General features: G+C 36.5%; 1 protein-coding gene across 1 annotated transcript in view; it reads left to right on the forward strand.

Annotated features, from left to right (window-relative positions):
* Positions 1–17,406, forward strand: part of LOC135221933 (rhomboid-related protein 1-like) — a 57,170-nt gene that overhangs the window by 17,414 nt on the left and 22,350 nt on the right. The window contains exon 2 of the mRNA XM_064259959.1: positions 1,373–1,517. Within this exon, the coding sequence (XP_064116029.1) occupies positions 1,373–1,517 (145 nt within the window). The remainder of the gene's footprint in view (positions 1–1,372; positions 1,518–17,406) is intronic.

Below are 17,406 nucleotides of genomic sequence, written 5' to 3' on the forward strand. Positions count from 1 at the left end.
TCATACATTTGGTGTTTTTATTTCTTCCTTTTATCTCTCTCGCTCTCAGCAAAAGAATTGATAGACAGACAAACATAATTGCACAGTCCTCTCTTTCTCTCTTCTCTGGAGAAATATATGTATTTATGGGAGGGGGAAAAAGTTGCCTACAGACGTTCATTTCAATCTATTGAAACCTAAGGAGTTATTTCTCTCTCTCTCTCTCTCTCTCTCTCTTGTATTTTAATGAAAATATACAGTAATTTGTGAATACACAGTGTTGCACATGAAAAAAGTAAATTAGTGATAATTTTAGAGATACGGCCCTAAGAAAAATTGCAAATTAGTAGTGAACTTTTCCCTGTGGACATGTTTTCAAGAACGTCGTTCCGGCTTACGACGATTTTCGGGTTACGACGCGTCTTAAGAACGGAACCCCCATCGTAACCCGGGGACCGCCTGTATAGATAGATAGATAGATAGATAGATAGATAGATAGATAGATAGAGATATATATATATATATATAATTATGTATTTTTATTCTTTATTCTATCTTTACCTAATGTTTTTTTTTATTAAATGTATGGCATGAATAAGTTTTTCAATTTACAGCATCCTTTTACCAATAGAATACATAGAGCACATGGGGTAGATGCTGATCAATAGGAGAGCAGGATCTTATGGCGGTGACTAGCATCAGGAACCAATGGGAGAGTGGGAGGATGGTGGCGAGTCTACTCAGTTGGCGGCTCGCGAGTTTTAACATTTTTCTCGGTGGTCCAGGCGAATCTCGGGACTTTACAGCAACAACCTGTTGTAACTTGAACTATTTTCGTATGTAGAGCCAAAAAAATCTTCGTATATGCTTTTGTAACTCGAATTTTTCGTAAGTTGAGTCTTTTGTATGTCAAGGTACCACTGTACCATGTAAAAGTGGCTTTATTACTGTATAAAAAGTTGGTTCCTGAATTACTTTTGACATTTTAAAAAACCTGCTGATGCATGACTAATTCTAATAAATCCTCAATTTTGTTTAGGTTTTCAGGTTCAAATATGTTGTTAAGTTTTTTTCTTTTAACCAGGAATTTATGGTCCTTTCAATAGGTAGGCCATTCATATCCTTAGGTCATGTGTTTGCATTTAAAATTTTCTGCTTAAGGACAATTGTTCTGGGTTTAGATCATAGAATAATAACCCTTAAAATTACTTTTAATCTTATTTGTCAGTTCTTTCTCATACACTGCCCTTTGTTTGCAGCCATTTAAAAAAAAAAAAAAAAAAAAAAAAAATTCTCCATGAGAATGTTTGATCTGGTACATACTTTAATGAGTTTAGATTTACTCTTAAACCAATTTGTATACTGTAGGTTTTTATTAAGAATACCTTTTCAGATATGTGCACCTTCTTTCAAATGTAATGGTAGCTCTTTTTGTTGGGATTCCTCTTGAGATGGTGCATCGGTGGTGGAGATTGCTTATTTTGTATGTAGCTGGTGTACTAGCAGGGTCCCTTGCTGCTTCCATGTTTGATCCTCATGTGAGTACTGAATGTTGTTTTGTAAATTATGAATTGCTTGTATTATATTTCACATTTTTGGTTTTACCACAACCCCATCAATTACATATGTAGCTTACACTTGTGTCCTATTTGTTCCACTGGTTCTGGAATCTTTTGCCTAACAGACAGAAGAAAAGGTAGTATTTCAGTATATGCATCACCAGGAACTTTGGGTGCTATCAGTCATCTTGTTAACTTCTTGTGAATCAGGAGTACTGTTTACAGCATATGTTTAATTTTTTCCAATTTTTTTCAGCAGGATTAATTTGGCCAGCAAGTAATCATCAAATTTTTCAGTTTTTACTTCAGCCTTGTTGTATTTTAGTGTTCTCAGTAAGTAATGAATACAGGCAGTCCCGGTTATTGGCGGGGGTTCCGTTCCCGGGGGGTTGCCAATAGGCGAAAACCACCATTAACCGCAACTGCAATTTCTTGTGGTTTGGCGCCGATAACCAGTGATCAGCACCATGTGCACCCTTATGGCACCTCTGTTAGGTATGTTATGCCCCATAACTTTATTATTGGTGCCTGATGGTGCCAATAACTGAAACTCTGCCCATTATGGCGCCATAAATCGCCAATTTTAAGCGCCATAAAACCGGATTGTTGATAACCGAAAACTGCCCAGGCAGTACATGGTTAATGGCAGACTTGGTTAATGGCAATCCGGTTTTATGATGCTTGTCTAACGCCGTAAAATCAGCAATTTATGGTACCATAACAGGCCAAGTTTCGGTTATCAGCACCATAAGGAAGAGTGTTATGGCACCATAACATACTTAACAGAGGTGCCATTAACTGAAACTTGCCATAAATCACAGTGTCGGTTAATTACGGTTTTCACTTATCTGTACCCCTCCAAGAACGGAACCCCAGCCAATAACCGGGGACTGCCTGGACCTTAACCCTTAAACACCGGCTGGACGTATTTTACGTCGACATTTTTTGTCTCTCGGGTGCCGACTGGACGTATTTTACGTCGACATACAAAAGTTTTTTTAAAAATTCGCGGAAAAATACTTTTAGGCCTACCAGCCAAAAACTCTTGAATCACGCGCCTTGGGGGATGCTGGGAGTTCACGGATCAAGGTGTTGTTTTGTTTACAATCGTTACGCAGGCGCGCAAGCCCGAATTTCTTTCTTGCTGCACTAAAAAGTATCTGTGACACATCTCGGAAATTATTTCGTCACTTTGACATAATTTTTGTACCATTTTAAATTAGCCGTTACATGGAGTATTATATATGAAAATGTGCGCATTTTTATGAAGAATACAACATAAAAATACTCATGATTGTAACTTTTATCAGTTTTGAGATATTTTCATATAAATAACGATAAGTGCCAAAATTTCAACCTTCGGTCAACTTTGACTCAATCGAAGTGGTCGAAAAACGCAATTGTAAGCTAAAACTCTAATATTTTAGTAATATTCAATCATTTAACTTAATTTTTCAACTAATTGGAAGTCTCTAGCACAATATTTCGATTTATGGTGAATTTATGAAAAAACTTTTTCCTTACGTCCGCGCGGTAACTCTTCCGAAAGAAATCATACATGCGATTGTGGTAATGTTTGCACCATTTTAAATTAGCGGTTACATAAAGTTTTATATATGAAAATGTGCGCAATTTCATGCACAATCCAACTAAAAACAACCCATGGTTGTAGCTTTTATCAATTTTGAAATATTTTCATATTAAAAATGATAAGTGACAAATTTTCAACCTTTGGTCAACTTTGACTCTCCCGAAATGGTCGAAAAACGCAATTGTAAGCTAAACCGCTTATATTCTAGTAATATTCAAGCATTTCCCATCAGTTTGCAACAAATTGTAAGTCTCTAGCACAATATTTCGATTTATGGTGAATTTATGAAAAAAATAATATTTTCTTTATGTCCGCGCGGTAACTCTTCCGAAAAAATCATACGTGCGATTGTGGTAATGTTTGCACCATTTTAAATTAGCCGTTACATAAAGTTTTACATATGAAAATGTGCGCAATTTCATGTAGAATACAACAAAAAATAATTGAAGGTTGTAGCTTTTCTCATTTTCGAAATATTTGCATATAAATTACGATAAATAGAAAAAAAACCACGTTCGGTCAACTTTGACTCTACCGAAATGGTCGAAAAACGCAATTGTAAGCTAAAACTCTTACAGTCTAGTAATATTCAGTCATTTATCTTCATCTTGAAACAAATTCGAAGTCTCTAGCACAATATTTAGATTTATGGTGAATTTTAAAAAAAATCTTTCCTTCCCTCAGCACGCGGATTCTCCGCCACAAATCTCCGAAATGCGTACGTTCCATTCTCGGAATATTTGCTCCGTTTCATATTAGGCATTTCATAGAGTTTTATATATTAAAATGTGCGCAATTTCATGTAGAATAAAACGAAAAATATTTGAAGGTTGTAGCTTTTCTTATTTCCGAAATAATTGCATATAAAAAAAAATATATATAAAAAATTCGACATTCGGTCAACTTTACCTAGTCAGATATGGTCAAAAACTGCATTTGTAAGCTAATATTCTTACAGTATAGTAATATTCAATCATTTGTCTTCATTTTGAAAGAAATTGGAAGTCTCTAGGACAATATTTAGATTCATGGTGAATTTTTGAAAAAAATATTTGTTTACGTCCGTGCGTTACGAATTCATGCATTATTTTGTGATAATATTTTCTCTGTGTTGCTTTTATCGTTTTACAATGTGTTATATACCAAAATGATCGGAATTTAGTGTACATTACAACGAAAAAAGAAGTAACTCGTTACCTTTAACCGTTCCGCGCACAGCGCGATTTGAATACAATTATATATGAAATTTCGTTTTTGCGCTATCATATATCGCATTATTTATATATGATAATGATAATGTTTTTCATTTCTGATGGTTGCATACTAAACTTCAGCCAATGACAAAAAAAGGAGCCAAAAATGAACTCTTAATCTTGAAAACTAAGCGCGCTGTGATTTTTTGAAGAAAATATTTTTTCACCTTCCGCACTCACTCTGAAACACCTCTGGCACACGGGAGACATTTTTTTTTTTTACCGCTTCGGCGTTTAAGGGTTAATTGTATTTTCTGGGATTTCCTTCTCAGCATTAATGATCTGCTTTGTTTTTATCCATTGTCGTCAATATCCCCTCTAATGGTTTTTGATGGAAAAGGTTGATGAAATTCCACCACCCAGGTCTCTCATATACATATTTTATCTTCCATAAATCTGTACTCATCTCCTGCTTCCCTTCTTGTAGTTCTCATCAGTGTGGGTCTTCTCTCCTGTTTAAAGCATATTAGCAAGCTCCATGCATTATCAAATGCAGTTACTCATTTAGTGAACTGGTCATCAGTGGGTTTCCTTCTACACCTGATTTCATAGCCAAGTCAAAGATGAAGGGCGGCCCTCAGTCAGCGGTAGGGGTTCCGTTCCTGGCCACCAACGCTAAGTGATTTTCGACGCTAAGCGATTTTAAAGACTACGGCTGCTGCACACCTTTCGAAACTCTAGAACCGTCAAAGGCGCCGTAATCCCACAATGGCCCAATAAGTAGAATTACAGTGGACCCCCCGTATTCGCGTTCTCCGGATTCGCGGACTCACACATTCGCGGATTTCTCTCGGGAACGTTTCCCTGCATTATTCGCGGAAAATTCGCGCATTCGCGGTATTTTTCTATAAGAAATATCCACAAATTCCTGGTTTTTGTTATCAATTTCATCATAAAATGCACTTTTTGTGATGAAACTATTAAAAAAATCAAGTATGAACATTTTTAGTGGTTTTTCTTAAGTTTTAACTAACAAAATAGGCTGTTTTTAGCGTTTTTATAGGGGTTCCAAACATTCGCGGATTCTAACTATTCGCGGGGGGGTCTGGTACGCATCCCCCGCGAATACGGGGGGACTACTGTATATATTTATGCAGTCCAGGACTACAGTGGTACCTCGAGATACGAAAGGCTCAACTTATGAAAAACTCCAGATACGAAAGCTAACACGTAAAATTTTATGGCTCTACATACGAAAATTTTTCAAGATACGAAAGGTTGTTGCTGTAAAGTCCGAGATTCACCCGGACCACAGATAACAATTTTGAAACTGGCGCACCGCCAACTGAGTAGAGTCGCCACCATCCTCCTGCTCTCCCGTTGGTTCTTGATGCTAGTCACCGCCATGAGATCCTTCTCTCCTATTGGTCAGCATCCTTCCCATCATGCAACCACTACGTAGCAGCGTGCCTCGGCCACTCAGTACCAGCATCGTTATTGTACGCACGCAGTATTCATTCATTCTAACGATTTCATTTATTAACATAAATTTGTTAGTGATTTCATTGCAGTATACATACTTTATCGTATTGTGTGAGAACTTTACTCTACTTTTACGTAAATTATGTACAGTATATACGTAGTCATGGGTCCCAAGAAAGTTGAAATTCACGGAAAGAAGAGAATGCTCTCTTTGGAGACAAAGATGGAGATTATCAAGAAATATGAAGCTGGTATGCGATTGAGTGTGATCGCCAAGGAATACGGCCGAAATCCGTCGACAATAGGCACCATACTTAAGCAGAAGGATGTCATCAAAGCAGCTACACCTTCCAAGGGCGTCACTATTTTGTCCAGCAAGAGGACCCACGTGCACGACGAGATGGAACGGCTGCTTCTTGTCTGGATAAAAGACAAAGAAATCGCTGGCGATACAATAACGGAGACGGCAATCTGCCACAAGGCCAGCGCTATTTTCGGCGATTTGATTGCCCAGGCTGAAGGCGACGGAGGAGAAGGGACTTCAACGCCAACCCCAGAGTTCAAGGCTTCGCATGGGTGGTTCGAGAAATTCCGTAAACGGACTGGCATCCATTCGGTGGTGCGACATGGGGAGGCTGCCAGCCCGGACACGAAAGCGGCTGAAGCCTTTAAAAAGACGTTCGACGAGATGATGACCAAGGAAGGCTACAGTTCTCAGCAAGTCTTCAACTGTGATGAGACTGGCCTTTTTTTGGAAAAAAAAATGCCTCGTTGTACGTACATCACTGAGGAAGAGAAGAAGCTACCCGGGCATAAGCCTATGAAGGACAGGCTTACGCTCGCACTTTGTTCAAATGCCAGTGGGGATTGCAAGGTGAAGCCCCTACTGGTGTATCATTCCGAGACTCCTCGAACTTTCAAGGCCCACAAAGTGCTTAAGGAGAAGCTTCCAGTGATGTGGAGGGCTAATGCGAAAGCCTGGGTAATGAGGCTTTTGTTCACGGAGTGGGTAAATCTGTGTTTCAGCCCGACAGTGAAGAAATTCTTGGAAGAGAAGCGCCTACCTTTGAAATGTCTGCTGGTGTTGGACAATGCCCCTCCCCACCCTCCTGGCCTCGAGGAAGATATCCTAGCGGAGTATTCCTTCATCAAGGTTCTTTATCTTCTGCCTAACACCACCCCTCTCCTCCAGCCCATGGACCAGCAAGTGATATCGAACTTTAAGAAGCTGTATACAAAACATCTTTTCAAGAGATGTTTCGACATCACCGATACCACAAACCTCACCTTGCGTGAATTTTGGAAGGAGCATTTCGACATCGTCATATGCATCCGACTCATCGACCAAGCTTGGCAGGAGGTTTCGAGGCGAACCTTGAATTCCTCGTGGAGGAAACTCTGGCCTGATGCCGTATCCGCCCGAGACTTCGAGGGATTCGACGTGGGCGAAGCTGGTGCTGCAGATTCAGAAACAGTTGGCAATCCTGAAACTGTTTTGCAACCAGATCTTGACGAGATTGTTGCACTCGGCAAGTCCATGGGGCTGGTCGTCGACGAGGACGACATCAACGACCTTCTCGAGGAGCACCAAGAGGAGCTTACAACGGATGACCTGAAGGAGTTGGAGGCCATGCAACATAACGTCGTTCAAGAGGAGTCCTCTAGCAGCGGCGAGGAGGAGGAGGACAACCCTATGACAACGGCAGAAATTAAGGATGTTCTAGCCGCTTTTCATAAAGTGCAATCATTTGTAGAAAAAAGACACCCCGAAAAGGCTCACACAGGTCGTATGCTTGCGCAGTTCGATGACTTTTGCCTAAGTCGTTTCAGGAATATTGTGAAAAGTAGGCAGAAACAATCTTCCTTGGATAGTTATTTTTTAAAGAGGCCTTTAGTATTAGCAGGAGTAAGTAAAAAGGAAGAACCAAGTGATACTAAAAAACAGAAAGTTGAAAGTGGTGATGAAGTTGAAATTTTGTAAAAAAAAAAAAATAAATAAATAAATAAAATTAAATTAATTTAATTTCAGTTTTTTGTAAAGTTAAGTGTTACAGTTTTGTTAATGTGTTTCATAAATTTTAGTTTATGTATGTTTTCCTTACATTTTTTTGTTTCGTAAAGTTAAGTGTACGTACGTATCTGCCGTTTGTCCTCCTCCTCTGTCGCCACTTTCGGAGATAGCCTCACTCGAAAGGTAAGCTTCCACATTTTACTACATATGTACAGTATTTCTTGTATACCATGTACACTAATACACTTTATTTACAGGTAATTAGCAGTACGTTATTAAGTTAGGTATTGAATGGTCCAATTGTTGTAGTATTTCATTGTTTATAGGTCAATTTAGCTTTATCATGAAATTTACTGGGGTGTTTTTGGAGGGCTTGGAATGGATTAGCCATTTTACATGTAAAATGCGGTCCAAGATACGAAAAACTCATGATACGAAGGGCGCCTCGGAACGGATTAATTTCGTATCTCGAGGTACCACTGTATAGAATTTACTATACAATAGTACTGTACAGTACATTATAGCATTATAAATACTGTAAAGTGAAAAAAGCCTAGCTTTAATCCTTTGGGTGTCTAGAGTATGTAAAAATGTAATAAGGTTTATACAGTGTACAGGTAGCTGTAGTGTTCAAGTTACGATAATTCGTCTTACGATAGTCCGATTTTATGAGAGTCAAAATTACAATAGCCTAACTTTATCCATCTTCTAGTTACATAAGTTCAATAACAGGATAAGAGAATGTTGAAAGTATGGTTTTAACGTTATACTCGTTGCGTGAACATGTACAGCCACGAATGACCGAAGGAGAAATGACTTTTTTTTTTTTTTTTCTAAGTACAAATGAGTTGGATAACATCTGTTTGGCTTGTATTTCAATCATCGTACTACAGTACTCTATTACCGTAGTTGTTATAAATGGCGTTATGTATAGAATAGAACTGAGATATCTTAATGTAATAACTTTATTCGCTATAGATCAAAGATCAATCGGGAAATATACTGTTAAATATAATTATACCTAGTTATAACTGAAGCTGAGAAAACTGTTCAAGCTGCTAATGACTATTATCGTACATCGGCAACAAGGATAAAACTCCAGTAAACGTATGCCATCAAACGCAACTGTAGATAAAATTGAGATAAAATAATTTTAATCAAAACTACTGTGCTTGAAAGAACACATTTTACTGTTGGTTTCACACCGATATAAGATAAATAATGTAAAGTTCGTATTAGGATGATATAAAGGAGAATTGTGAACGGAATCACATAATTTTTTAACGCAATAAACATACCACCAACATAATCTGTTAACGAAAAAATAAAGTTCACATTCACAACAAGACATATTCAATTCATATTTCCACCTAAAAACACTTTGTATAAGGAAAAATAACCTTGTCTCATATAGGTCAAGTATCTAGATATTCGTTTATACTAACTAGAAGCAAGAGAATTCGCTCAGAATTGCGTTATGGTGAAACAAACTCGTATTTGCCATCAGCTGATTTCAAACCACAACATTGGCCGCTCCGCGGAATACTGGCTTAGATTTGCCGTGGTATTTTATGATACAATAATATAAGAATACATACAATATTATTGGATACAGTGAAGTAATGTATAGCTATTTGAAGGATTTATGGAAAAGATGCATAATTAATCAAATAACACCATGCATTTTTTGGAACAGTGGCGGACAAGAACGAACATGAAAAAACATCCCCTAACAACGTGGAGGGTAGTTACCAAGGCTGCCTTAATTTGTATCATATTTATGTACAAAAATAAAAATACACTATACGTAATATATTTTCATACACATTTTAAACATAAAAGCATAAACATTTAAAAAAATGACACATCGATCGCTAAATTTGCACTTTTTAACGCAATATTTTCAGAAGAGTGGCAGACGGCGGCTTACAAGAACGAACATGAAAAAACATTGTATTTGATAACGTGAAGGGTTGTCTTTTTATTATATTTCTGCACAGAAATAAAAATACCCTATATATAATAAATTTTCATACACATTTTAAACATAAAAGTATGAACATTTATAAAATCGACACATCAATCGCTAATTTGCACTTTTTTTTAACTATATTTTCGGAAGAGCGGCAGGCAGTGGCTCACAAGAAAGAACATGAAAAAACATCGTATTGGTAACATGAAGGGCAGTTTCAAAAGCTGCCTTCTTATCATATTTCTGTGCAGAAATAAAAATACCCTATACATATATATCATTTTCATACATACAGGCAATCCCTGGGTTACGACGGTCTCGGCTTACGACGCTCCGAGGTTACGACGCTTTTCAATTATATTCATCAAAAATTATTTCCAGGGTTACAACGCATGTTCCAGGGTTACGACGCCTGCAACACTGATCTGGCAGATGAAATATGACACCAAAAATGCAAAATAATCAATATCTAAAGTTTTTTTTTTTATGAAAAATGCAATAAGAATGCAGTTTACATAGTTTTCAATGCACCCTAAGCATTAAAAGTAAGGTTTTCTTAGGATTTTTGACGATGTTCCGGCATACGCCGATTTTCGGCTTACGACGCGTCTCAAGAACGGAACCCCTGTCGTAACCCTGGGACTGCCTGTATTTTAAACATAAAAGCATGAACATTTATAAATTGACACATCCATAGCTAAATTTGCACTTATGTAACTCAATATTTTCAGCATAGAACAGCGTCAGAGGCATATATTTTACCCTAATACCTATGTAATAACTCCTTAAAATTTGTTAATATAATTTGCATAACCTTTATGGTCTGAATGGCATTTCTACAAATGTATGAACTCGTTAGACAACGGCGCTAGCGGCACTGTTAACTGAAAATTGTTCCGTAAAAATACCCTAAAATGCCTTATTTTTTTAAATGAATATTTTTGACAGCAGCCGTAAAACCAATTCGTCGCTGAGCAATTGCGCCGTTAACCGCTGGCCGCCTGTACTTATCTTCACTCTCCCATCATTTAAACAAGGATGCTCTCCTGTGCCCTGGTAGAACATGATGTGTCTTACAGTGGACCAAAACTCTTCTTCCAGAAGAAGGATCATACAAACACAAATAACCAGACATACAGTGGCATTAGTCTAAAACCCATTATGAAAACCTAATCAGAAGTTTCAGAAAATCTGTCATGATTAAGGATCAAAGAGCAGAAAGTTTGGGCTATTTGCACCTCAGTAGTATTCTCATGTAATTTGCTGTATAGGTGGACCTACTGATGTTCTACTACTACCATGATTGCAATTCTGGTATCTGATGATTAATGTGGTTGTATTGAATTAACAATGTTTTATAATACCAAAGCATATTTTTTTTATTAACCATGTTTCAAAACTTAAAAGCAAGTTTTAAGCATAAATCCATATGCCATACTAGGATGACCATCCTGTCATCCCCACATCTATTCTGTGTGATTGTATATCAATTTTATAGTGTAGTCAGTATTATATTTTTATTTTTCTGCATTGGTGAAATGTAGGTGTTATTCATTTACAAAATTTATAAGAAACACATGTTTAATTTTGTAAGATGTTTCATAACAAAACTTTCTTTATGCTTTGAAGTGAAACCATTTGTGTTGTGACGTCAAGGGCCGCAAGATGGCGGCTGTGGGAGGGTGAAAAATGTAAACAAAATAGAGATGAACCGGCTAGATGTGTTGTGTGCTTAGATTAGATAGCGCTCTTATGTTATGTTGTTTGTGGGTTGTAAGTCAGGTTGTGTTGTTTTCATGGTCTTAAGCTGGATTATACTGGAAGAGGAATGGGAACAGGTGGATAAATTGCATGATTGTAGCATACTGGATGGGTTAGGCTAGGAAAATATTCAAGTGGTAGCAGAGCATGGTTGCTTAAAAATGGACAGATCTGACGTTAAACATTGGGAGAAGAAATGGAGAAGGATTGCCCAAAATTTAGCGGGATACAGGGCAAGTTGAAGATTGGCTTGTGGTGTGTGGAGAAGTGAAATATCCTGGGATAGAGATAAGAATGAGATTAAAAGGAAAAGCCTTAAAAGTAACAAGGAATAGATGGAGATGAACTTGAGAATAAAAAGGGTTCAAAGATAATTCTATCCAAACTAGATGAAGTGTATCTAAAAGATACGCTAATGGAATATTACAGTAAGATGAAAAACTATTTTAAAATAGGAAGAGAATCTAATGAAAAGATGTGAGATTTTCTGATAAGGTATGAAAAGGCAGAATCAGAGTGTAACAGAGTAATAAGGAAAGCATGCTTGAAGGAGAAGCTAAGGGTTTTTGTGTACTGGAACAAGCAAATCTCACAGAGAATAAAAAACAAATGGTATTAGCAGCTTGTGGTCAAGAAAAGTTGGAATATAAAAGTGTCACAGGTAATGAATAGAATATTTGAGGGATTAGGGAATAACGAGGAAGGGGAGTGGTTTGGGTCAGAAGGCTATGCGAATTCTTGGAGAGAGGGAAAACTAGAGATATCAGGGAAAATGGAACTGAGGTAGAGGTGGAAGAAAAACTATAAATAAAGAAGGGAAAGTAACATTATGTGCAATATGCAAATCGGAATGGCATTGGGCTAGGGATTGTCCTCATAATTTTCAGAATAAGAAGAAAACAGAAACTGGACAAGGAGAAGGAAAAGTTTATATAGAAGTTAGCAAAATAGAGGAAGAATCTTGGGAAGAGATTGAGGCAATTTTAGACAGGATGTAAATTGACAGTTTTTGGGGAATTGTAACTAGGATGCATTGTCGTGGGTTTGAATCAGGACTATTTGAGGAGAATGAATGATACTAAGTCTAATGAAGTATTTAATTTTGGTGAGTCATCATAATAAGTCAAAAGGAGTAATAGTAATACCAGTGATACTGAAAAACAAAAAGTTTTATTTGATGACAGAAATTTTGTAGGGTGATGTACCATGGTTAATAGGTAAGAAAACCATGAGGAAATTGGGTATGACCATAAATGTAAGAGAATTGTTTATAATAAAAATTTTAGGGGGAAATTAAGGTAAAGTTAAGACAAACAGCATCACTTAAAAATACCAATTATGAGGAGGAAGGTAGAAGAATTATTGCAGGAGGGTTGGAAGGGAAAAGTGTCTAAGGGAAATTAAAGGTGCAACAATGAAGTTACATCTACAGTTTGGTCACAGAACTGGAGATAAAATATGAAAGCTAACAGAAGAAGCACAGTGGAGTGATGGTTTGAGACAGAAAGAAGAGCAGGAAATAAAAACATTGCTAACAGCCTTGATTGCAAGTTGTGAGGTACGTAAAAGATACAAAAGAAACCCACCTAAACCAGTAGTAGGATTTTTTGGGGAGTAAAACATTTAATGAACTTGTTGCACTGGATGTAGGAGAGATAGAAGAGAGAAAGTTCTTCATAATGGTAGATATGGCAACAAGGTATTATCAGGATTTTTGGATAAAAGATATGAAACCAGAAACTGTTATAAAGACACTTTGTGATGGAGGTTTGCTAATTTTGGAGTGCCCTCTAAAATATTACCAGAAAATGGGGAAGAATTTCAAAATGAAAAAGTAAGGAGGATTGCAGAACAATGGAATAATAAAGTATTGGCCACAGCATCTGAATCTCAGTGGAGCAATGGAATATATGAAAAGAGAGTAGGCATAATCAAAGAAAGTTTAAGGAAGATGATAGATGATGAGGAAGTGGATTGGCCCATAGCATTAAGGGGGCCAGCCGGCTAATGCCATTTTTTAAGGACAGGACTTTGATATTCATACCACTTAATAAGGTGACTTGGGACATCTCCAAACCGCATATGATTTTCGCCTCTGACCTTCGGTTTTGTGACGCCAGGGCGATTTATCCCGAAAATAACCATTTTTCAAATTCTATCTATGATATTTAATATGAAGACCTGGGATTACTACCATATATAGACCTGATGTAGACCTCCAATCGAATGGAGTTTTTTTTTTCCAAAAGTCATTTTTTTGCTAGATATGAATTTTTCAATGCGGTAAAAAAATAAACCCTATAAATCAGGAGAAAAAAATTTATAAAAAAAAGACGAAACAAAAATTGAAAAAAAGGGCTCTATTTGATTGTTCTATAATGTCTTTCTGAGTTATATACCAAATTCCAATGTTATAGCTTTAAAACTAAGTGAGAAGATAGATTTTGAAGGTCAATAAGTATAGTTTTGAGATACAGGCGTTCAAAGTTTTCCTTCGTATTTCTATAAAGACAATGTTAATAAATAATGATTATTATGAATGTATATTTCTTTTTTGTGTATTAATAAACCAAAACTATTTTATTTATCATAATTTAATCATAAATGATGATCCCTTTGCTCATATATCGCAGCCTGGGGCACTGCTTGAGGCAAGATGGGGGCACTCCTTCCTACGCAATTCTCTCTCTCCCCTTCACTAACTCTGCTTATTACAGCGAATTTTCTTCTTTTGTATGTTAGCGAGATGTTTTCCTTGTATTTTCCTCTTTGGCATGATGAAATTCTTGCCCGAAACAAAGATAAATAAACATAAATGAAAGAGAATGTCAGAGGTGAAACTCGAAGGTGTACTCCTTTTTTTTTTTTTTTTTTTTTTTTTTATACAAAGACAATTTAATAAATCATGATTATTATGAATTTCATATTCCATTTTGTATTAAAAAACCAAAACAAAACTATGTTATTTATAATAAATGAAGATCTCTTTGCTCAAAGATCGTAGCCTTGGGCAGAGTGTGACGTGTACTGTCAGGCAAGAAGGGGGCGTTACTAAGCAACCCTACCCTCTCTCTTCACTAACTACGAGAATATTATGATATTCTGTAATAATACTAGAGCGATTTTTCTTAGTCTGTATGTTAGCGAGATGTTTTCTTGTCTTTTCCTCATTGGCATGATGAAATTCTTGCCGAAACATACATAAACATACGTAAAGGCAAGCGAATGTCAAGAGGTGAAATGGAACGTGTAGACTACTTGATGTCTGTGATCGCACTAATTCATGACTGGACTTGGTACCTGAGCCTGAAGTCTCCTTCTCGACTCGGGGAATGTCTACAGATGCCATTTCTCCCAATTTCTTTGACAATAATTATAAAAATTTACGATAATAGAAGAAATATTGCATTTTCTTGTACGGATCAGTGTTTTAGGCTTATTGAGTTATGTTAACTAATTTCCCTGTAACTACGAAAGTAAGAGGAATTTTGATGAAATCTTTCATATGCGTATTCTCAATTGCCATATGAAGCTCCATTAATTTTTTCATGACTTTGCATTTTTCGCCCTATACCACCATATATAGCGGTTCCGGCCGGCCCCCTTAAGATGGGTAGTGAGTGCTAGGAACTGCTTAATACATGATGGTGGTTTCTCTTCCAACCAAGTAGTATTTGAAAAAAAAAAAACACTTTGCCAAATTTAATGGGAGAAGAGAGTTCAAGTGCTGCAAGCAGAGAGAAGGTATGGAAGAGAATATAGTAAGGGGTACATTGAATGCAATGCATAAGGCCTATAGAAGAGAATATAATAAGGGATACACTGAATGCAATGCATAAGGCCAGAGAAGTGTTTATAAAAAATGAGTCTTGTAATAAAAGAATTGCTTTAAATAAAAATATTAGAGAACATAAATTTAGCAGTAGTGGGAGGTGAAGTATTCTATAAGAGAGAAAATGAAAATGACTGGAGAGGACCTGCTCAGGTAATGGGAGTATCAGGTTAAATGGTAGTGGTTAAATGTGGGGATTCTTTAAGAGAAGTAGGAAGAACACATGTTAGTAGGATTCAAAGACTATCACCAGAAAAGGAAAAGATAACTAAAATAGAAAAGGAAAATATACCTAAAATAAAGACATGCAGACAGAAGAGGCAATATGTAGAAAGATTTGGCAGAGGAAACACAGGAAGATGTAGGGGAAAGTGAGTTAATAGAAGAGATACCCAAATTCAAAAAGGGAAATAGAGTTGGAGCTATAAACAATGATACAGGACAAGTAGAAGAATGGACTACATTAGGTCTTGCAGGAAAAAGATCAAGCAAATCTTGGGATGATTCGTACAATGTACAAGACTCAGTCAGGTCAGGTAACAAGGGATGGGTTAACTTAAGAGATAGTCTTGCAGAAAAAATTGAAGATGAAGAATAGGTATAGCTAGGATTTGAAAATAAAAGCGTAATTGACGCTAAAGAAAAAGAACTACAAAGTTGGAGAGAAATCAAGGTATATGAGAAGGTAAATGATGGACCAAAACTATACCTACAGGATGGATAGTCGGTGGGAAGGTAAAAGGAAGGGAAAGGATATATAAAGCAAGATTGGTAGCTAGAGGTTTTGAAGAAGAAATGGTTGAATGTGAAAAAGACACTCCTATATGCAATGCTGAAATTTTAAAATTTTGTTTGACAATAATAAAATTAAAAGACTGGAATTGTTATGCATTAGATGTAAAAACTGCATATTTACAAGATGATGAAATACAAAGAGAAGTATATTTAAGACCACATAGTGAAGATGGTTGGAGTGGATTATGGAAATTGAAGAAAACTCTCTGGGCTCAAGGATGCAGCAAAAGCATGGTATTGTAAGGTGGTAAAAGTAGTGGAGGAGCTTAAAGGTGAGAGAAGTAGACTAGAACCTAATATATTCTTTTGGAGGAAAGCCAATGAATTTAATGGTATTTTGTGTACAGATGTAGATGTTTTTTGCTCTGGAGGAACTGAAGGATTTTTTAAAGGAAATCCTTGGAAAATTGCAAAAAGGAGAGCAGGAAAATAAAAGAAAATCTCAAGTATAGTACATACTAGTAAAGCATAAGGAAAATAAAATTTGTCTTAATCAGTGGCAGTATATAATTTCTATAAGAGAACCAGAAGCTAGAAGATTTACAGGTAATAGTGTGTTAGGACAAAAGGAGTCAACAGAGTATAGATCAGTGGTAGGACAGTTGAATTGGGTATCACTACATACATACCATGGCAGAGATATCATACGATGGTAGTGAATTAAGTAAAGCTTTTAAAGAAGGAATGACTCAAGATATGAAAAATCTTATTAAAATAGTGAGAAATAACTAAGAACATAATGTGAGAAGTGGTAATAAGTGAGTTGGAAGAAGAAAAGATTTATTTGGAAGCCTATGCAGATGCTTTATGTGGGAATATAGATGGCCATACTCAATTGGGTTATGTAATATCCTTGACTGATGGTAAGATAAGTCCCATATGGTGGAAGTCCAGAAAATCCAGGAAAGTAGCAAAATCACCATGTAAGCAGAAGCTCTTGAGTGTTGGGGAGGCCATAGAAAGAGTGATATATTTCAAACATTTGTGGGAAGAGATAGTAGGAGGGAGAAAATTAGAAGCATGGGTCAATACTGATAGTAAACACTGACTGCAATGAAATCAAATAGTACTGGAGTAAGTAGTAAGAGATTAAAAATTGATATTGTAGCAATAAGAGAAACAAAAGAATCTGGAGAAATAAAGGAGGTGAGATGGATAAAAGGTAAAAGTCCAATATCTGATGTAGTGACTAAAGGAGGAGTTTCAGGGGGAAATATTAGAAATTACGTAG

The sequence above is a fragment of the Macrobrachium nipponense genome, chromosome 3 (assembly GCF_015104395.2).
Source record: "Macrobrachium nipponense isolate FS-2020 chromosome 3, ASM1510439v2, whole genome shotgun sequence".
Taxonomy (NCBI): domain Eukaryota; kingdom Metazoa; phylum Arthropoda; class Malacostraca; order Decapoda; family Palaemonidae; genus Macrobrachium; species Macrobrachium nipponense.